At 42.6% G+C, this 23,275-nt stretch overlaps 1 protein-coding gene across 1 annotated transcript in view; it reads right to left on the bottom strand.

Moving 5' to 3' along the window:
* GREB1 (growth regulating estrogen receptor binding 1) overlaps window positions 1-23,275 on the bottom strand; it is a 109,134-nt gene that overhangs the window by 43,365 nt on the left and 42,494 nt on the right. Inside the window, exons 14-23 of the mRNA XM_040430970.1 lie at window positions 22,887-23,067; window positions 20,694-20,889; window positions 16,559-16,695; window positions 14,312-14,651; window positions 14,030-14,145; window positions 13,664-13,863; window positions 7,843-7,932; window positions 4,792-5,375; window positions 3,890-3,992; window positions 390-548 (exon numbers count right to left, since the gene is read on the bottom strand). Coding sequence (XP_040286904.1) covers window positions 390-548; window positions 3,890-3,992; window positions 4,792-5,375; window positions 7,843-7,932; window positions 13,664-13,863; window positions 14,030-14,145; window positions 14,312-14,651; window positions 16,559-16,695; window positions 20,694-20,889; window positions 22,887-23,067 — 2,106 coding nt within the window. The remainder of the gene's footprint in view (window positions 1-389; window positions 549-3,889; window positions 3,993-4,791; window positions 5,376-7,842; window positions 7,933-13,663; window positions 13,864-14,029; window positions 14,146-14,311; window positions 14,652-16,558; window positions 16,696-20,693; window positions 20,890-22,886; window positions 23,068-23,275) is intronic.

The raw sequence follows: 23,275 nt of genomic DNA, 5'->3' as shown, positions 1-23,275 counted from the left end.
CATTTGATGGATGTTTGAAATAGGGAGCCCAAGATAGACAGAGGATAACTAAGGGTGGGGGTTCAATTGCTGGGACCCTCTCTGATCCTAAGAGCTAAGTATCCTGCAGTGCATGTTCAACCTGATGCTCAATCATGACAGGTAAATGAGATCCCTATTCTCGAGATCACTGGGGGTCTCAGCCTTTAGACCCTCTCTTATCAGTTACTTATCCCCTATCCCGTGCATAGGGTATGACTTGAATACTTGGCACAACCCCTTTTTTTGTAAAATGGGACTGAGGGTCCTTCTTAATGTCATCTTGTGTAAGGACACAGAGGATAATGAGTAGAGTGGAAATGGAAGTAGTAAATGATCATGGAAATAGGACTGTTTTTTTGTTGTGTTACCTTCTTGGTTGATATTCTGGACCTTAGGACAAATCACACTTGCATCTTCATATTTAGGGTCATGCAGAATATAATCGAAGTCCATCCTCATCACTGAATCCACATTTGGCCACATGTCCTGTGTTTGATGGAAAGGCTGGTCAGGCTTGGATTTCAGGTCTGAAAAACAAAACATATTCAGATCTGAAATGATCATGAACACTGACACTTAACCTATGTCTGCACTACTGGATGAGTTACCTATACAGCATGTCCTCAGGTTGTGTATCATGAGTTCCCACCACAATATAGGCTACTGTATAGAAGATGTATAGAAATCAACCACCCAGGACATGAGTGCCTCATCTGCTGGGACATGGCAGCATCCTGATGAAGATGCTCCATTCTTTGCTTTACTCACTAATAGTGTTGAGCGAACTTCTGTTTTAAGTTCGGCGTCTAAAGTTCGGCTTCCGGTTAGCGGAGAATCCCGATATGGATTCCGAATTCCGTTGTGGTCCGTGGTAGCGGAATCAATAATTGGCCATTATTGATTCCGCTACCACGGACCACAACGGAATTCGGAATCCATATCGGGATTCTCCGCTAACCGGAAGCCGAACTTTAGACGCCGAACTTAAAAAAGAAGTTCACTCAACATTACTCACTAACCCTCTGATTACGCACAAGGTTCTTGGGATCCACATGTAGCAAACTTTACCTTGACTTTTTCAATGGCTATTTGCAATGTTATGTGTAAAATTAACGGTTACTATGTCTGTATGTGTGACAGGAATATCACATCATCAAGCTTCTGAGCAGAGGGGAGAACAAAGCTACTGAGAGCAAATGTGTTTAGGACTGGAGTCTGTAGCCTCAAGGAAGAGATCAATGGGTACCATGGACTGGAGTAATGATAGATAGATAGATAGATAGATAGATAGATAGATAGATAGATAGATAATAGATAGATAGATAGATAGATAGATAGATAGATAGATAGATAGATAGATAGATATGAGATAGATAATAGATAGATAGATAGATAGATAGATAGATAGATAGATAGATAGATAGATAGATTTGAGTTGGTAAAATTGGGGCTATTAAGTCCTGCCCCCAGACCCACCCAGAAACAACCATCTGTGGGTTGGGTTTGTGTTAGTCACACTCATTTTTCGGCCCGAGACAGAGCTAATTTTCCGGGATTGTCTCTGAAAATCAGGGACAGTCCTGGGAAAATTTGGGACAGTTGGCAGCTATGAGATAGATAGATAGATAGATAGATAGATAGATAGATAGATAGATAGATAGATAGATAGATAGATAGATAGATAATATATAGATAGATAGATATGAGATAGATAGATAGATAGATAGATAGATAGATAGAGTAAATATAGAAAAACTCCACGGTACTACCAAAGAAAGTACCGTAAATTAAAAAAAGTGTTCTTTAATCACCAGACAGCGACGTTTCAGTCCTCTTACTGGGACTTACTGGACTTGAGAAAGTGCTTGAGAAAAGTCCCAGTAAGAGGACTGAAACGTCGCTGTCTGGTGATAAAAGAACCCATTTTTTTATTTACTTTCTTTGGGAATGCAGTGGAGTTTTTTATATTCAACTTTCTGGTTGGTGGATCGCCTCTTCAGCCGCTGGCACACTGCAGCCATTTGACCGCTGTGCTGTTCACATTATTTTTTGTTTCTCTCTAGATAGTGTGGTGATGTGAACCATAAAATGCATGGGAAAGTCCCGGAAGGGGGGTATATCTCTCCCAGATTCCCCTGGCTGAGGTGGGTGAAATCCAGGATAACATAGTTGCTGGAGCTATTTTCCTTATTTATTCAGGGTTGAATTTTACTTGGATTGGGTTGGTAGGTTTTGGCAGTGGGACCTCCCAATCCAATGTGACGCCTGATACCTTCCCTGGGTGGACTATTTGGCTGAGTAAAGCCGAACGAGTTGCAGTTGTGAACTGTGCCCTATAAGTGAGGTAGGAACTTATTATATGTATTAGTTAGAGCCCAGCCGGGCAGGAGTTTATTTTTTGTTTGTGTATGGGGGAACCGCAACTGATCCAGTGCCTGATAACTGGGATACCCTGTATTGAGCAGAAGTGACTGAAAGTAAAGCACCATTTTGGACAATAAAGCCGTTGTCTGACGTGAAGACTGGGAGTGTGACCCCCTGAAGGAAGGCGACCCCTTACAATAGATATTATGTAGATAATAGATAGACACGTAGATAATAGATAGATAGATATTATGCAGATAATAGATAGACAGATAAATAGATAGATAGATAATGTAGATAATAGATAGATATGAGGATAGATAGATAGATAGATAGATAGATAATGTAGATAATAGATAGATAGATATGAGGATAGATAGATAGATAGATAGATAGATATGAGATAGATAGATAGATAGATAGATATGAGGATAGATAGATAGATAGATAGATAGATAATAGATAGATAGATAGATAGATAGATATGAGATAGATAGATAGATAGATAGATAGATAATAGATAGATAGATAGATATGAGATAGATAGATAGATAGATAGATAGATAGATATGAGGATAGATAGATAGATAGATAGATATGAGATAGATAGACACATAGATAATAGATAGATAGATAGATAGATAGATAGATATGAGATAGACACATAGATAATAGATAGATAGATAATAGATAGATAGATAGATAGATAGATAGATAGATAGATAGATAGATATGAGGATAGATAGATAGATAGATAGATATGAGGATAGATAGATAGATAGATAGATATGAGATAGTTAGATAGATAATAGATAGATAGATAGATATGAGATAGATAGATAGATAGATAGATAGATAGATATGAGGATAGATAGATAGATAGATATGAGATAGATAGACACATAGATAATAGATAGATAGATAATAGATAGATAGATAGATAGATAGATAGATAGATAGATAGATATGAGATAGACACATAGATAATAGATAGATAGATAATAGATAGATAGATAGATATGAGGATAGATAGATAGATAGATAGATAGATAGATAGATAGATAGATAGATAGATATGAGATAGATAGACACATAGATAATAGATAGATAGATAATAGATAGATAATAGATAGATAGATAGATATGAGATAGACACATAGATAATAGATAGATAGATAGATAGATAGATAGATAGATAGATAGATATGAGGATAGATAGATAGATAGATAGATATGAGATAGATAGATAGATAGATATGAGATAGATAGATAGATAGATAGAAGATAGATAGATAGATAGATAGATAGATAGATAGATAGATATAGGATAGATAGATAGATAGATAGATAGATAGATAGATAGATAGATAGATAGATAGATAGATAGATAGATAGATAGATAGATCTGCACTGTGTAGCCAGGTGTGCATTGTTGGACGCGTCCTCTTCAGGGCACTTCTCAGCCCACAACATATGGATCCATGTTGGACAACTCAGAACTCACCGCCATTAGTCTCCTCCTCATCGTACACATCCACCTCAGTCAACCTGATGAGCATCCTGGACAAGACACTCAGGAACTGGAGATATGCGCCTGTCTTCCCCACCTAGAAGAGAGATTAGCAGTCTGTTATGGGCTGCGGCCGGTGATACTACCATATGACAGGATGCAAGGCATGCTAATATTTATCAGCTCGCAGGCGGCCATCAGGGATTCATTCCGTATGTTCTGCGCTCATTAAACACATTTTTAAAGTTCATTAAAGACCCAGCTGGAAACACACAGTGTGTTTATGCATATAAAGACCCTCCGGCACATGGGAGTTTTCCAATTTCCTATCTGCATTAGAAGGAAAAATAAATGTAACCCTTTGTTTGCTGTAAAAGACTGTGGCGGATATCCCATAAGTGACGTTAAATTATTTCAGGGTATTAGGTGGCCATTAACCCATGTGTAGGCCACCCAGAGGCATGCAAACCTAATCTGCGATGTCCCGGTATGTGGCTGCAAAATATTGGGGGGTGAGCATGAGCAGTCCCAGGCCAGCGCGTGAGCAGTAGTCTTCCTGCTATGGGCACAGTACACCATACACAGTTCTGCCATACATCAGTGAGGACTTTGCCATCTGAAGATGGACTAGCATACACTACATTTTCCAAGGTGGCTTCTTTAAAAGGAATGTAGTATTACATGCGATCTATCAGATGAATGGACATCCATGTACTACATAGAAAACTCGTGTCCCCCAGACCAAGAGCCAATGGTTGTCAGTGACTCTCCACTCTTGCTCACAAAAGTAGGTTCCTGACCTCAGGATCCCCCTTACTATGACGTCCTTCTTCCAGAATTAAAATTTTTGCACATTTTGTCCCATCATAAGACACAATTAGTTTGTGGTTTCATACCTGTGGTGGTCCACTAAGCAGGAGTCTCCTGGGATGGAAGGTATCCATTCTACCCTCATTGACATTGTAGTAGTCCATATGGCTCGGTTTGGGTACCGTCCACTGGCGGTAATACAACGACTGCTCTGTGCAGGTCATCATCTTACTTAACAGTGGGCGGAAAGAACTGGCCCACGAGACGTCACAACGTGGTAGAAAAGAAGATGCCTTGGAGAGTCCGCTGCTGTCAGTGGAGGTGATGATGTCATACACCAGTTTTGGAAGGAACACCACCGGCAGCTGTTTATAGGCCTTGGCCATGGCGCATTGTGAAATCTGTAGGCCGGGTCCACTCTGAAAGCAAGAAGATGAAGTCGAGGAGGGTGTAGAAGCTGAGCCTGGAGTGTTCTTCACAGTGTGACTGAAGCTGTTGCTGTCTGGTTGTTCACTGGTGACTACAGAGTGTTTCTTCACATTATTATCAGGTAGCACGTTCAGTTTTTCTGTGGTGCAGTCCTCACTGTTGGAGACTCTTGACTGTTGCGTTGGTTTGGTGTTGTCATCCGCCATTGCTGAATATGACGATTCATTGCAGACAACTGAACCTAATGATTTAGGAAGAAAAAACGTATTCAGAGTGAAAAGTCACAGTGTACCAAAGCCGATTTCATATGGAGGACCGTGGACAAGACATATCCTTAGCCGTTTTACAGATTTACCTCACTTTACTGTACATGCACCAAATGTGCAAGGCAGGTTAATAAAGCGAGTTTACCATCCTTGACTTCATCAGCGCAATGGGCATGCTCCTGATTGCACAGGAGATGAGTCCTGGTTCTCATCTCCTCGATATTCATTGTATATATTTTATATGGGCAAGTTTAGGATCATAAACTCAGCTACATAACAGAAGCAGGTGGTTTAGGGGTCATACACCAGGCGACAGGCTCTATTTTTATAACATTCCAGCTACCGCTAGGGGGTACTTGCACCATACTGCTTACATACTGAACATAACAGAAGGCACTGAGCTCCTAAGCTCCCCCTAGTGGAAGCTAGTGGCAGACAGAATTGTATCATTTTCCAGTCCTTTGATGATGAAAGTCTACCTTTAGGGTCCGACACCCCACACCCCCGCTGATCAGCTGTTCTGCAGTAGATCCAGTGTCAGAAGGTGGCACAGATACTACAGCTCCATACATTCTGTGTAGTGGACGGAGCTAGTTACTGCAGGACTGCTCCCATTGATGTGAAGGAGAGCAGTGCTGCAGTAAAGAGCTCCATCCACAACAAACAATGGCTGGAGGTATGTGGTTCCAACACCTACTTCCGAAGCTAAAGCAGTATGGCTGATCGGTGGGAATAGGCGAAGTCGGACCACCGCTGATGGTCTATTCTGAGGATAGGCCATCAATATAAAAGCAGTCTTTAGTCTGTTCTGATGGATTTCAGCCCTACAAATGTATTATATGACTGTGCAAATATATACAAGAGCTGTTCCTATAATAGTAAAATGTTATGTGTAAATTGGAAAGTACATATTAGGCTTTGTTCACACAAACTGAATTTGTGGTAGTCACCAGTACTTATGGTTATAAAATAACTTTATGTAAATCTAGCCTTCATTTATTTTTTTACTTTTTTTTTTTACTAATAATGACTTGTCTGGTTTAGAAACCCTATTTACACTTACACTAGAAGTTAATTCTGGGTTAAGAGAAACCCTGTTCCGGCCCTTCATCTATTAACCAAAAAGTGGCAACAAATCTCTAATTCCGGAGGACCCAGGAGCTCAGCATTATACAGATAGTGTAATTCTTCATTTTCCCTGTGGTGGCGCTGTAAATTAATTAAAGGGGCCCCTCACACACAATATACTTACCTTGCTCCCTGCGCCACTACTGGTCCCTGCACAGCCGCCGCTGCTTCTCCCCGTGCGCAGATAAAAACATCCGGTGTCGGGGGGGAATAGCCAATGGCAGGCGGTGACGGGGACGAGCCTCTCTAGCACTAGGGAGGTTCATCCCCGTCACCGCCTACCATTGGCTGCCCTCCATCCCCCCCTTCCCCAACCCCGGAAGTTTTCTTCTGCACGCGGGGAGAAGCAGCCGCAGCTGTGTAGGGACCATGAGCGGTGCAGGGAGTGGGATAAGTAGAATCAGTGCGAGGGGCCTGGGCATATGGGGGGGGGGGAGCATTTCCAGCCTCGGATAACCCCTTTAAACCCTTGCTTTTATGTTCCCCATAGATTACAGCTTATTGATTTTCCAAAGTGGATAAATATTTCAAACACACATAAAACGCAAAAAAACAACAACATGTAATTGCATATAATTTAAAAAGCTATAGTATGTAAATTAGCTCATATAAACCAAACCAAAGACCCATCTGTAGAGAGCACTACATAAGAGCCATTACTGTCTGAACTGCGTCTCTGGTTTGGCTAATAGAAGCGGATTTGCATACTTATTCCCATGGAGCATTGCCTGAAAATAAGTCTCTATGCACACTGTGCCTCTTCAGTGAGAGTCAGTACTCATCCCCACCCCGCGAGCTGCGTCTAATGAATCTCATTAGGACAGCCAGTATTCCGCTCTGTACCGGGGGTTAAGAATCCAGAAAGATGCGTCCTCTGGTTTAGCCGATAAGAGATCATTTGCATACATTTACTCATGGAGCACTGCCTGAAAATTTTGTATCAAGGGTTAAGGCCCCAGAAACAGTGCTGACTTCAGATGTGTCTCTGGTTTAGCTGATATGAGCTAATTTGCATACATCTTCCCATGGAGCACTGCCTGAAAATAATTCTCCATACAACGCTGTGTCTCTTCAATGGGAACCAGGACCCCACTTTTCATTTCATTTTTCATTTTCATAGTCATACTTTGATATTTTTTTATGTTAACTGTAGATATAATTATTACATGCATCAAGCTTGCAGATATTTTCCTTTCAATAGATCCGCTAAAACAGCTGTTTCTTTAACTACAAGACCCATCCTCCTCCACAGACAATATAGGAACAGCAAGTCTGCTGAATATTGCCTAATCCATTATAATAGCAGGATCTTACCAGAGGCTTTTGAACACAGAGATGATGAGGCAGAATCATCTGATGGAGATCTTTGTCTTTTGCTAGGGCTCAGTTTCTCCGAATTAGACCCTTTTTCAATGGAAGGAAACAAAAACCTATTTATCTGATGCCAAAAGCCATTATCCCATTGACTTTAAAACAAGCGAACAATTAAAGACCTCGCAAGCAGTCAAGATGTCATCATCTTTCTAAACCAATTATATCATCTAACCTAATAAAAAGAATGGCAGATATTTAATATGAGGGTCATGTCAACATTAAATAAGAGGGAACATGGAGAGTAAGGCCTTATGCACACGACCGTTCTGTTTTTTGCGGTCCGCAAACTGCGGATCCGCAAAAAACGGGAGCCACCCATGTGCCTTCCGCAATTTGTGGAACGGAACGGGCGGCCCATTGTAGAAATGCCTATTCTTGTCCGCAAAACGGACAATAATAGGACATGCTATATTTTGTTTGCGGGGCCTCGGAACGGAGCAACGGATGCGGACAGCACACGGAGTGCTGTCCGCATCTTTTGCGGCCCCATTGAAGTGAATAGGCCGCTTTCACACAGTCAGGGTTCAATCAGTGATTTCCATCAGTAATTGTGAGCTAAAACCAGGAGAGAAGCCTACACTGAGATAAGGTGTAGTAGAAAGTGTGACGTTTGAAAGCAGTCTAACATCAATAAAGCCAGCGAGGTACTGAGCAGCTGAGATGGCTCCAGATTTATTGCAATTCTAAGAATTAAAGTAATTTGCCGTTTCTTAAAGTGGTTGTCTTATTGTCTGATAGGTGCAGGTCACACCGCTGGGAAATGAACCTATATCCTAAACGGAGCCCCGAAAGTGGTGGCGGATGCACTGCGCATGCGCAGCCACCCTCCATCTATTTCTATGGGGCCACCGAAAATAGCCGAGCACTGACTCGGCTATTTCCGTCGGGCCCATAGAAGTGAATAGGAGTGGTGGGCGGTCATGCGCGGTGCGCTACCATTCACTTCTATGGGGAGAGCACTCAGTGGTGGCCGGACAGAAGTCATCCAGCCACCACTGTGGCCACTCCGTTCTCCATATAGGTGCAGGACCCAGCATAGCGATATGCCCCCATTGTCTCAGATGAGAATACCCCTTTATTTATCAGCAAATTATTAACTTTTTCTCACCATTTCCAAAGTTAAAGGATATCTCTTAAATGCTGTTGTAAAGATCTATGCAGGGGTCGGGATTATAACACTGGGCAGGACTCCACAAGAAAAGGGTATAAATCTTTACATTTTTTTAAGATAAACTGCTTCAGGGAAAACTTGGCGACAACCAATATGGCCACCATCACTGCTACACATAGGTTGTTACTAAGTTCACCAGGAAAATCTATCTAGTTCTACGTAATATATGTATACATGTATGCTGAGTGGTTAAAGGGGCTGTGTACCTGGTACATATCGATGACCTATTCTCAGGATAGGTCATCAATATCTGATCGGCGGGGGTCTGACTTTCAGCGCCCCCACCGATCAGCTGTTTGAAGAGGAGTAGGCGCTTGCGCGAGCACCGTTTCTTCTTCAAGATTCATGTCACTTGTAGAAGTGCCGAAGTGTGATTACAAGTGCTTGTCCCCTGGATGATAAGTTGTTAAACGGGTTGTTCAGCAGGTACATATTGATGACCTATCATCAGGGTAGGTTATCAATATCTGATCAGCGTGGGTCCGTCTTCCAGCACCCCCTGCCAATCAGCTGTTTGAAGAGGAGGTGGCACTCATGCAAGCTGTCACGCACTTGCCTATCTGCGCGCCCGTGACGTGTCCCGCCGCAATATGGTGGCAGTGCCAGCGTTCCAGCCCGGCTGACAGTTGGGCTGCTCGACCTATCACGGAAGCTGGTCCAATCATGCTCTGTGCCGACGTCACATGCTTTGAACAGACAGCTGCTGGCCACACGTACCTGTGATTGGTTTTCTGAGTCTCACTAGCTAGCTGTGTGTTTCTGTCTCTGGATTTCTGACCTTTTGCAAGTTTCTTTGACATTGCCTCTAATTAGTGATTTTCGACTCTGCTTGTTGTGACCTCGCCTCAGCTTGCTGACTTTGTCTTTGACGTTTTCTCCTGGTTTCAGATTTCTGTTTATTTGTATCAGATTTTAGATTCTGATCCAGTCCTGGTTTTGCCTGTCTTGTTTTTACCTCTTTCTGCACTTAGCTAAGTAGGGACTTCCATCCATTTGTGGGCCGTCACTTAGGACAAATCATGCAAGTAGGTAGGGACAGTTGTGCGGGTGGAGCACAGGGCTGCACTTTTCCCTACTCTTTTATTACACGAGCACTGCTTCTTCAAGATTATGTGAATTGGGACAAGTGAATGGGACGAGCACTTGTAATTACTCTGTGCCGCCGAGACGAGCGAGATGACACTTCCTCTTCAAACACCTGATCGGCGGGAGTGCTGGGACTTGGCCTCCTGCCGATCAGCTATTGATGACCTGTCATGAGAATAAGTCATCAATATGTACCAGCTGCACAACCCCTTTAAGACATACAGCTTAGGAATAAGAGCATTAATTCTAGGGTGGCTGTAGAGACTGAAAGCTTGACAAAATCATGGAAAGTCATGGGCACTGACTGAAGGTTAGAATGAAAGGATCGAATTAATGATAACTTGGAGATACACTAACAACCATGTATTGGTCACAGAGTGTACTTTGAGACAGAATAACAGACTAGAGGCTAATGCTAATGTACACATCCCGACCTGGCAGGCAATTATTGGCAAGAGATGGTCTTCCCCGATAATTGCCTGCTCATAAGTGTATGGGGACAGCAGAGATTCATAGTTTCTGGGAAGCTGAATGCTGTTCACACAGCCCTCAGCTGCCCAGAAACCATGATTTAATGAGCTGCATGAAAGATCATTTCTCTCGATAAACAAGTGTTTTACTTATGTGTTCGGCAGTACATTTACACAGGCCTATTATCGGGAACGAGAGTTTGTAGTAACGTTCTTTAATGCTAATTGGTCCAATAACTGGGCAGTGAAAATACAGCTTTACTTGAGATCTGGAGATGGAGAGATGGCCAAGAATGAAGTAATGGGAGCTGACTAGATATTCAAAGATCCACTATTAGACAAGAATGCATTATAGAAGATGACTACAGACTATGAGACAGAGAGACAGTCAAGACTAGAGGCTTGGAAGCCGACTAGAAATTTTAAAATAGAACATTAGATACATTAGATAAGAGTGTGGCGTTACCAAATCTATAAACTCATAACTGACTACAGAGTCGGAAATAGAGAGATAGGCAAGAAAGGAGTCGAGGATGTTGTTTAGTGACTCGAACATAGAAGAGCAGATGGAAGCTGAATAGAGAAATGAGGATAGAACATTTAACAAGAGTGGAGTTATTGAAGCTGAGACTAAAGCCTCAAAGATAAAGATGGATTCAGAAAGGCTGACAGGAAATTCCAGAATGGAGTAATGGACAAGATGCAGATATGGAGTATGACTAATCACTTGAGGGTGGAAAGATGAAGATATATATATATATATATATATATATATATATATATATATATATATACACACACACTCACCTAAAGAATTATTAGGAACACCTGTTCTATTTCTCATTAATGCAATTATCTAGTCAACCAATCACATGGCAGTTGCTTCAATGCATTTAGGGGGGTGCTCCTGGTCAAGACAATCTCCTGAACTCCAAACTGAATGTCAGAATGGGAAAGAAAGGTGATTTAAGCAATTTTGAGCGTGGCATGGTTGTTGGTGCCAGACGGGCCGGTCTGAGTATTTCACAATCTGCTCAGTTACTGGGATTTTCACGCACAACCATTTCTAGGGTTTACAAAGAATGGTGTGAAAAGGGAAAAACATCCAGTATGCGGCAGTCCTGTGGGCAAAAATGCCTTGTGGATGCTAGAGGTCAGAGGAGAATGGGCCGACTGATTCAAGCTGATAGAAGAGCAACGTTGACTGAAATAAACACTCGTTACAACCGAGGTATGCAGCAAAGCATTTGTGAAGCCACAACACGCACAACCTTGAGGCGGATGGGCTACAACAGCAGAAGACCCCACCAGGTACCACTCATCTCCACTACAAATAGGAAAAAGAGGCTACAATTTGCACGAGCTCACCAAAATTGGACTGTTGAAGACTGGAAAAAAGTTGCCTGGTCTGATGAGTCTCGATTTCTGTTCAGACATTCAAATGGTAGAGTCCGAATTTGGCGTAAACAGAATGAGAACATGTATCCATCCTCTGATGGCTACTTCCAGAAGGATAATGCACCATGTCACAAAGCTCGAATCATTTCAAATTGGTTTCTTGAACATGACAATGAGTTCACTGTACTAAAATGGCCCCCACAGTCACCAGATCTCAACCCAATAGAGCATCTTTGGGATATGGTGGAACGGGAGCTTCGTGCCCTGGATGTGCATCCCTCAAATCTCCATCAACTGCAAGATGCTATCCTATCAATATGGGCCAACATTTCTAAAGAATGCTATCAGCACCTTGTTGAATCAATGCCACGTGGAATTAAGGCAGTTCTGAAGGCAAAAGGGGGTCCAACACCGAATTAGTATGGTGTTCCTAATAATTCTTTAGGTGAGTGTATATATACAGTATATATATATATATATATATATATATATATATACATACAGTACAGACCAAAAGTTTGGACACACCTTCTCATTCAAAGAGTTTTCTTTATTTTCATGACTATGAAGGCATCAAAACTATGAATTAACACATGTGGAATTATATACAAAACAAACAAGTGTGAAACAACTGAAAATATGTCATATTCTAGGTTCTTCAAAGTAGCCACCTTTTGCTTTGATTACTGCTTTGCACACTCTTGGCATTCTCTTGATGAGCTTCAAGAGGTAGTCCCCTGAAATGGTCTTCCAACAGTCTTGAAGGAGTTCCCAGAGATGCTTAGCACTTGTTGGCCCTTTTGCCTTCACTCTGCGGACCAGCTCACCCCAAACCATCTTGATTGGGTTCAGGTCCGGTGACTGTGGAGGCCAGGTCATCTGGCGCAGCACCCCATCACTCTCCTTCATGGTCAAATAGCCCTTACTTTCAAAGTTTTCCCAATTTTTCGGCTGACTGACTGACCTTCATTTCTTAAAGTAATGATGGCCACTCGTTTTTCTTTACTTAGCTGCTTTTTTCTTGCCATAATACAAATTCTAACAGTCTATTCAGTAGGACTATCAGCTGTGTATCCACCTGACTTCTCCTCAACGCAACTGATGGTCCCAACCCCCTTTATAAGGCAAGAAATCCCACTTATTAAACCTGACAGGGCACACCTGTGAAGTGAAAACCATTTCAGGGGACTACCTCTTGAAGCTCATGAAGAGAATGCCAAGAGTGTGCAAAGCAGTAATCAAAGCAAAAGGTGGCTACTTTGAAGAACCTAGAATATGACATATTTTCAGTTGTTTCACACTTGTTTGTTTTGTATATAATTCCACATGTGTTAATTCATAGTTTTGATGCCTTCAGTGTGAATCTACAATTTTCATAGTCATGAAAATAAAGAAAAAAATTTGAAAGAGAAGGGGTGTCCAAACTTTTGGTCTGTACTGTGTGTGTATATATATATATATATATATATATATATATATCCAATAGAGTGAATGCTTGTAATGCTGTTGTAAAAGAGAGAGAAATTTAGTAGTGGTGCTTTCTTATCCATGAAAACAACCTTCTCTGTGGGTTTAACATCAAAGATGGTGTGTCATACATGGTCATGTATACATTAATACATTTTTACAGTCTTACCATCTATCCCCATCTCCTCGTCCTCATTGTCAGTGCTACTTAGTTTTTCTGGGTCACTGTCCGGGACATCCCTGCCCAGTCCTTTGTCTTGAGGTGCATCTGAATTGAGAAAACAAGAGGCAAATCCCAGCTCCTGTTCTATCGCTGTTCTTTCCCAATTATAAAACTGTACTAGACGGAGGTCACAGTATCGTAAGGACCTGCAATCATGAGAAATATGCAAGTTATTTCACATCCAATTTTCAACACTTATGATGTATATTCTCTAGAGAGCACCATTATGCAAAACGTCAAGGCTGTTCGGTGAAAAATGGTGTCTGGCTAGGTATATAGTCAATATTGTATCTAAGCAAGATTTAGACTCACCTTGGCAAGGATTCACCAAGGGGCTCCATCCCGCTGCAGATCAAAATACATGGAAGTCCTTCTAGTGCCAGGTATGTTCGGGGCTGCCAGTCTTCCTCCTCATTCTTTTGCCAGACCTGCCAATGATTGATATGACCATTACTTCTTCCATACACCATTACAATGGGAATAATGTGTCCTTACTATGCAGAACCAGTAAATTCCTTAGGTCCAAGCATGGCTGTACTGGTGGAAGGAGAGGTCTACAAGAAAAGACACAAAACTCAAGCCAACAATGATTACCTTTAGTTGGTCCACAAAGTGCTTCCCAATAGTAATTGCTGAGTTGGCCATCCCCAGTATTACTTCAAAACGATTTTGTAAACCTAGCCGCTCTCTAACATGGCAGAGCCGTTCATGGGCCAATGTGGCTAATTGAATGCAAGGGATTCTCAGGAGAACCATAAGTCCATGCCCGCTGGCACATTGCTTGGGCGAGTTCAGAAGGTTCTGAACAATCTCTAGAGTTTCCACTGAGGTATAGCTCTTCATCTGAGAGAGTCCACAGATGGCCATCATGGCTGAGGAGTAGTGCTGGATGAGAAGAAATGTCCTTATGACGGTGCTGTGAAGCTTAGGAAACCTAATGGGGAAAACAAAGACCAACAAAATGATGACACTGAGCCAGAAAACAGAGGAGAGTCTAAAACCATGCTTTGATGGAGTAATATGCACCAAATGCATTAAAAGGCACACACCTCCTAAATGGTCACTAACTTTTCACACAACTTTGCATAAATCAATAGTACAAGCGACCACAAGAAACTTTGTAATATGTGTTATCAGTGAGAAATGTCTAGTTCTCATGTTATCAGCTGTTTACCTCCCTCCCTCACCCTTGCTAATTGCTTTTAACTTTTAAAAAAATGCCTTAAAGAGCATCTGTCAACATGATCAAGCTCTCTCAATTCGGGATGGGGGGGAAGTGACTGAAGCTGAAGGGGTTTAAAACTAGTGTTCCTAGGTCTCTAACTGGCTCCTCGGTGCTCTGGTTAGGTCACTTGCATATGAATAAAAATGCATTTTTCTCAGCAAAGGGGCCATGGAGAGTCATAATATGGGTATCACTTATCAGCATGAACAACCCTACCAGGCTGCATGTCTGGTTTAATAGGGTTGATCATGCTGATAGATGCTTTTTCAACTCACCCAGGATAGATCAGTTCCACAAAAGGATCATATTACACATGTCAATACAAGTCTATTGAAAGGGGAGGGGGGAAGGATTGAGCAGGAGATTGCACAGCTAATTAGGAAGTTTATATCGCAACACAAGTGCTATATTCACATACATACAGGACAGTACTTTTCTGTAATGTCCTCCATGATCCTGGGGCATGATCCTGAGAAGGTTGAGAAGCAGATTCTCTTCTGCTTTCTGTGTGCAGTGGATGGCAGCTAGTCTCCACCCACCATAAAGGTGTTTGTATGCAAAAAAAATATATATTTTTTTACTTTAATTTCTTTTTCGCTTTTTTATAAAGTAGGGTATTTGAAACTGCGATTCTCTGATATACAGAAATACAAATTGCACTGCAGTGCATTATGTCAGAGTAAAGCACAAAGTAAAGAATAAAGCTGGCAAAAAGCTTTTTCAGCCTTACTAAAGGCAGTGCATACATGGCAGACCTAAGGGCTATTGTTAGGCCTCAGGGTGCCATGTCAACCCCTCATCACCTCATGATCACATTGCGAGGGGGCACTGGGGTGAGAGGGAGCCCACACCTTGTCTCTAACCATTTAGATGTCGTGGGTAGCATTAGTCATGGCATCTAAGGGGTTAAACAACTGTGATTGGAGTTATCTCATTAGAGAGCCGACACTCACAAGTAATAGTATGGGCACAGCTCCAGCGCTGTAACAGTTCACAGTGGGAAGGGGTTAAAGGAGTTATTCCAAGACCTAAATTTAACAACTATCCACAAGAAGTGTCTGATTTTTAAGCATTTGACCACTGGGTCCCACACCAATTATGAGAACAGGGGTTCCGAGTTTCCAAAATAAGTGGTAAAAAGGATGAGCATGCACACTGTCGACTACCGTTCCATTTGCTCCTTTTCCTATAGTGTGCAAGCACGTCCACCACTGTTGGATTTCAGGGTGGTCATAACCATGTAAACGTGTATAGTGTGATGGAAAAATGAAGCAAGCCAGCAAAGGAGGCAATATGGACAATCACAATACATTAGTAAGTGCCTTGTATTAACTTTCTCTACATGATAAATGCCTTTTGCTGAAGTGAGACAACCCCTTTAAAATTATCACAAATGAAAGGACCTAAAACAATTTAAAAATGGTGTTTGAGGATCAACAATGACTTTTAGCCGGCGATACATGTCTAGATATCAGCAGCATTTCCCGCTCCTCCAAAAGTGCACTTGGATTGGCTGAGGATGCATGTTTATCTCAGTGCCCCTGAGCATTTCCTCCCATACATGACAGTCACTGTTGCAGTAGCACAAGTATAGTTTTAATTAAAGATTCTCTGACCTTTTTCCTAATCCCAACACAATGGCTTCAAAGGAGCTGTCATGACGCAGCAGTGGAAGACTGTGCCCGGACAGCGTGGAGTCGATGTACTGCGAGAGGCCAAAGTACTTCCTGTTTTCATGGTACAGCTCCATTCCCTGCAGGAATACAAGCATCACATAATCTGAGGACAATACAAGAAAACACGCAAGGTCCCAATTAACATGAGTATTTACTTCCATACAGATATAGCTATGTCTTTAAGTGGTTATCCCACGAGTTCCCTGCATAGATAATAGCCCCAGTGATTCCACTATGGTATGCAATGCAATTCCCATTTCCACTGTCTAGAGAGAGATAGAGCTATATATTTCTATGAATTTAGATATAAAAAAGAAGGGATGAATAAATGTTAGTCAGAAGTAGACTGGCCATAGACCTTACAGAGAAATTTCCCAGTGGACCAATGTCCAGGGGGTCGCCGGAGCCCTCCTCATGGCTGCCAGCCAGGTACTTAATGGCGATACAGTATTTGGTTCTGCAGGGGAGGTATCTTGTGCTGCATTATGGTATTGCTGCCCCGCCCTACTTCTGTTGCCCCTGCCTACATGTGTTGTTCCGCCTTCTATCAATTTGAACCCCACTTCAACATGGGGCCAAATTTAGTTTTTTTTCTAGGGCCACTTTAAGTTCCCAGTCTGCCCCTGAATGCAGAAGGAGGTGGACCAGAAGAATAAACAGAAGTATTGTATTGCATGTATATTACAATAATTATTCCTTTGAAATGCCCTCTTCATGATACACTAAGGGCTGTTTCACACGAGCGAGTCCATTGCGGGAATCACGCTCCGTGTGTGAGTGCGATCCTCCGCTCTGGACTTGCAGGAGCGCACGGCATTATCATGATTTATAATGCTGTGTGTCTCTGCATGGCCTTTTTTCCACAGAATCATACTGACATAAAGCGGTCAGTATGATTCTGTAGAAATAAGGTCATGCAAAGACGCACAGCATTATAAATCATGATAATGCTGTGCGCTCCTGCAAGTCCAGAGCGGAGGATCGCACTCAGCCCTAATACTTTTTGTAAAATAACCCCTTTAAGCTTAATATGCTATGAAAAAGCATTTACCTTCTTCCAATTATCCACTATTAAATTTATAAGGTTTACAGTCTAAAGATTGCATTTTAGACCACGCCCCCTTTTCCGCTAAACCAAGTCTCTTTTCCCTAAGCCACGCATTCTTGTCTAGCAAGGTTCAAAAAGTTTTAAAGACCCTTATAGGGGCTTTCCAAGACTTTTTACCCTACAGCCGGAACCTCTGCCGATCAGCTGTTTGAGAAGGCACTGGCACTCCTGTGAGCGCAGTGGCCTTCTCGCGGCTTTGCCTAGGCAGGTGACGTCATGATCATCGGCCGACGCGGCCGAGGAGCAGCTCAGTCTCATTCAAGTGATTGGGGCTAAGCTCGATACCAAGGACAACCACAGTACAATGTACAGTACAGCGCTGTCGCTTGTGGATGTACCCTTAGACTGTTTCAAATGCACCAAATTTATTAAGAGGCATGCACTAGTGATGAGCAAATCTGTTCCTACCGCTACGTACGGATAGGATTCGTTCATCACAGTAATTTACCTGTCATGGAAGGTCTCTCTACCGCCGGTTAATTGCATTTTGCCCTATGCGATCAAAATAAAATGTCCGGGAGCCTCAAGAGAACATATTAATCTCGCCCATGCGGCGTTACTGTGAGTTGTGACACATGCGCGAATATGCTCATCAAGATTCGTAATTGATTTTGGCGCTCGACATAATCCCGGGTTTGTTATTGAGTATATTCGCACATATGCCGCCACCCACAGAAACGGTGCATGCGCAAGATTAAGTTTTTCTCACAAGACCCCCGGCCATTTTATTTTGATCGCATAAGGAAAAATTTAATTTACTGGCAGTAGAGAGCCAGTCCCTCCATCAAAGGTAAATTACTGTCAAGAATGTATCGGATCGGTATGTAGCGGTAAGAACCAATTCGCTCATCACTAGCATGAACATTTTAATAATTTCAGCACAAATCACTCCAACTATCGCCTGTCTTAAAATGTTGCCCATGTTCATTCCCTGACTCCTAGACGGCTCACTAAAACAACGATCATACGCATCTATGCATATGGACCATTCAGAAAAGACAATGTTATTTAACATAAACTAATTTTAAATGCCTTTATCCATAAAGTAAAAGCCCACCATCTGTGTGTTTTTACTTCCACAATTCTGAGCTGCTTAACCCTTCTATTTTCTTATTTCCAAATCCCCTGTATAGGCATATACTTTAATTCACCACTAGAGGGAGCTTTAGGCTGGGTTCACACCTGAGCGTTTTACAGCGCGTTCCTACAAGAACCAATGATCCAATCCAAAGAACCAATGATACCCTATGGGCATGGTTCTCACCTGAGCGTTTTACAGCGTGTACGAACGTGCTGTAAAACGCCCCAAGAAGTACAGGAGCTTCTTTGGGGCGTATGGTCGCGCGTTCCAGTACAAAGACTTCCGGGAACGCGCAACAATGGTTGTTTGCTTGTTGCCGGAGCCGCGTCTGTACGCCCGATAAAATCGTGCATACAGAGCGCTCCTTCGATACGCTCAGGTGTGAACCCAGCGTTAGAGTTTTCTGAATTATTAGTAAGCGTGATGCATTACCAGTATGCAACAAGCTCTTAAGCTCCCTCTAGTGGTGGCTGCAAGAAGTCAATGTGTCAGATCTGTCCTGTGCAGGAGATTTGGTGTTCTGTATCAGATAATAACAGTATATGGAAAGGTGAGGGGGCACTCTGAAATGGGAACCACTAGATAGATGATGTATAATTATTTATTAATATATTAAGAACACACCCTTAAAAATCATTAAAACATACATAAAACAAATATGCAAAACGTCACTGGTGGTATTCCTGACACCAACTCTGATTGTGGGATTTGGTATGCCAGCAGTGTAATAGCAATGCGGTAGTAGTGGATAAATAGCCAAATGTCCCAAAAAGAGTCCTGTTCTTATGATGCAATAGTGTAGGAATGGCACTATGGCCAATGACGTAGAGACAATAGTGATAAGGAAGCTCTTCATTTTAAAGATTTCAACATACAAGATTCCTCTCCGGCATAGAACCGGAGCGCAAGTCGCACACCAGTGACGTCAGTCTAGCGTCCAGCCGGCATTCCAGACAACCAGGTCACGTGGGACGCCACGCTTTGGCCGAGTACACCACGTGGGACGCTGTGAGTGTACGGCCGCCTGGGAAACCAGCGCTGCGGAGAGTCAGCCAGGAAGGGTAAGACCGGAACACCACAAGCTGCGAGAGACTGTAAGTAACTGGAGTTCAGTCTCCGAGCTATGAGCTTGTTACACATCTCTGTACGTCCAGAATACCGGACAAAGGGACATTAGCAGTATTATTGCTCCATCAGGTTTTGGCCACAGGGCCGTTGTTGATATCATCACTATTGTCTCTACGTCATTGGCCATAGTGCCATTCCTACACTATTGCATCATAAGAACAGGACTCTTTTTGGGACATTTGGCTATTTATCCACTACTACCGCATTGCTATTACACTGCTGGCATACCAAATCCCACAATCAGAGTTGGTGTCAGGATTACCACCAGTGACGTTTTGCATATTTGTTTTATGTATGTTTTAATGATTTTTAAGGGTGTGTTCTTAATATATTAATAAATAATTATACATCATCTATCTAGTGGTTCCCTTTTCAGAGTGCCCCCTCACCTTTCCATATACTGTTAATTTCTCTTTGGGTCCTGAGGGTAGGACCGGAGGGTGAGCACCTATCCATACGGAACGGGGGTGAGCCGCTGTACGTTTCACGTTTTTTTCTGTATCAGATAATGTTGGCACAAAATAACACATTTGAGGACCTGCTCCCTTTCCAGTGAAGCTCTGGCCCTTTCCTGCTAAGCAATGTCCCCTTGTTAAGCTTGTCATAAAACAAAAGTGTAGAAACCCTAGATGTGCCGAACTGTGCCAATTTTCACCACTTTTTAGGCAGCTTTTTAGCGCATACACATTAGTAAATCAGGGCCCTTGGGTTTTACCGTGTAGTACTCGCCAATCATTACACTACAATACGATACCTACATGGCTGTATGATGAAGGCCAGTGGATCTCATTGTAGGGGCTGATACGGGTGTTCTGCGTCTGCAGAGCGTAGGGGCAGGATGTCACGTGCAGAAGTAAAATATTGGCTGAATCCCTTAATTCCCTGCAGTTCAGCAATCGATCAACTAATCCGAAGGACGCCTCCCTGTGAGGATAGGGATTGTAAAGGGAGCTGCTGAGAAGAAGACACAGAGGAAGGCACATGAGTATAATGACGATTGATTGGGAGATTCAGCAGTCATGATAAACATATTCAGTAGAGATAAATCCAATATGGGAGACGTAGGAAAGGCACTATAGCCTCATGCATTCATATGGCTGTGATGAGGAACGTGCCGTAGACCCCTGAAGGCTGCTTAGCCTTGATCACAAATAGGACAGTCAAGTGGTTCCTGGGTAATTGAACCAGCAAACCTTCTTATTACCAATGTCAATGTATTTCTGACCACAAATATAGAAGTCTTATTACAGTATATAAAATCCGAGACAGTAGCAAATATCCAAATCTCTTCACCAACATGAATGAATATACCTGTAATCCACATATATTCTGATCTAGCTTAACATTTTTGTAGGCCGTGGCACACAAAACCCTTTTTTTTCCAACCATGTCACGTAGACAGGAGTGCGTATACTGAATTGTACCTCATCTTATTTTGTACTGGTTGTATTGCAAGGTTTTTAGTGGTTCTTTCCCTTTTAATTCCTTGTAATGTCGTTTGTTAGTGGTACCAGGTTCCTGGCCGTGTTCCTGAAGACTGAAGTAACTGTACATGTATACTGCACACTGAAGACCTCTAGGAGGGTCCAGGAGGCTAGAAAACATCTGGCGAAGTAACAATGAGCTTAGCTCCATTGAGGATGGAGGACATCTTCAGGGTAAGGCCGTGTTGGACCGGGCTGTCTAGGGGCCACCATACAGAATCAGTTATGTCCAAATATTACCTGGTCACACAGCAACAGACAGCAACAAGATATTTGATTATGGGGTCTCTGCAGCAACTTTGAGAAGGCAGGTCTCTGGGATTGGAGGATACCGGCTAGCTTTCCTCTATACCTGTAAGCCATCTCAGCCACATGAATGTGTTTATAATAATAAACTGGGTAGTTTCTTAAATATTCTATTATATGAAATAGGCTGGTTGAGGTGCTGTACACTGCCTATCTATATGGTGTGCAGTAAGCCTACTGTGTTATGTGCTACATGCAGGGGGTCGATGAAAAGGGGACCACCTTGCTCAGGGCCCATCGGGGATTCACCTGTACCCCTGTGGGCCAGTCCGAGCCTGGGGTAAGATGTGTCTTGCTACCATCACCTCTTTTTGTATCCATATGGGTGTTGGCCGGCTGCCATGTAGGCACTGGTCGATGTGGAGCTCGCTCATTTGTTCACGGCTTTGGTCAATGTTACTTACTTTACTCTGTACGTTATCTTTTGTATATATCTTACAACATAGTTTAATAAACTTTTGCGCATCTAAGTCACATTAAGTTTATTTTTTCCCGAATTTCAGAATTCACGGTAATACACTGGCTATCTTTTATGCCTTTTTCCTGATGAAGGGGTGATTAATACCCCGAAACACGTTGAGCTTATCCTAATAAAGAAATGCCTTGCTTCATATTGAGAGTCCACCGGGTCATCTATTTGGAGGACGTCAAAAATCCCTCACCCAGACACCCACCCTTCACCACCCTTCCATTTCTCCAATTTCCCTAATCCCTTTTCCCAAACCCCCCCCCCCCTTTTTTTTTGACGCTCCTTTTTTTCCGTTTATCTCTTGCAGGCTAGAGAGTGGCAGACTTTATTGCTCATCACTGCAAAGTAACTCCCTGCTCCATCATTACCATTTTATTCCCATATCTCCACTTCTGAGAACCTCCATATACATATTTGTGAATGGTACTAGCAGCTCTTTTCAGGCTGGGTTCTCAGGCTGTAGCTTCCAGGGGCGACTGACACCCTGCCCATCCGTGGTGGCCAACAGCCACATGACTTTGTGTAATACTGCAGCACACCTTCAAAATGGTGCGATCGTTGGCTGACGCAGGAGGGCACCGTGTGGGAACCCAGCCTAACAGGCTTCAATGAGCACCTTTAAAGACGTAGGACTCTGGCGATTACTCATTGGATAAGGCTGGGTATTGGCAAACCTAAAAAAGACGTATTACCTGGTAAGATCCCAGTGAGCGTGGTCGTGAACCAGGACGAACAGTGTGTGTGGATTCTGCATGGCCTTTTGAAGAAATGACTTGAATTTCCTGGGTGCGTCAGCATCAAGTTTCATGACGTATTGCTCCATGCACTGCTTAGTCAGCTGATCCTTCTCTAAGCCCAGTTCCAGCAGAACTCCTGTATAAAAGGACCAAGTCATGTCACAGCATGGAGGAACGGCAAATCTATAAGGCGAATTTCACATTTCGTTTTTTAATGGAATTTTTCTGCACTTTCTCAAATTCTTTTTTTTGCACCAGCATTTTTGGTTAAAAAAAAATTACGGTAAAAACACAAGCTCCAGAGGTCAGTGGAAGGTCTATGGGAAATAGAAACTACAGGACAC

The sequence above is a fragment of the Bufo bufo genome, chromosome 4 (genome assembly GCF_905171765.1).
Source record: "Bufo bufo chromosome 4, aBufBuf1.1, whole genome shotgun sequence".
Lineage (NCBI taxonomy): Eukaryota > Metazoa > Chordata > Amphibia > Anura > Bufonidae > Bufo > Bufo bufo.
This window is presented reverse-complemented; position numbering and strand designations above follow the sequence as displayed.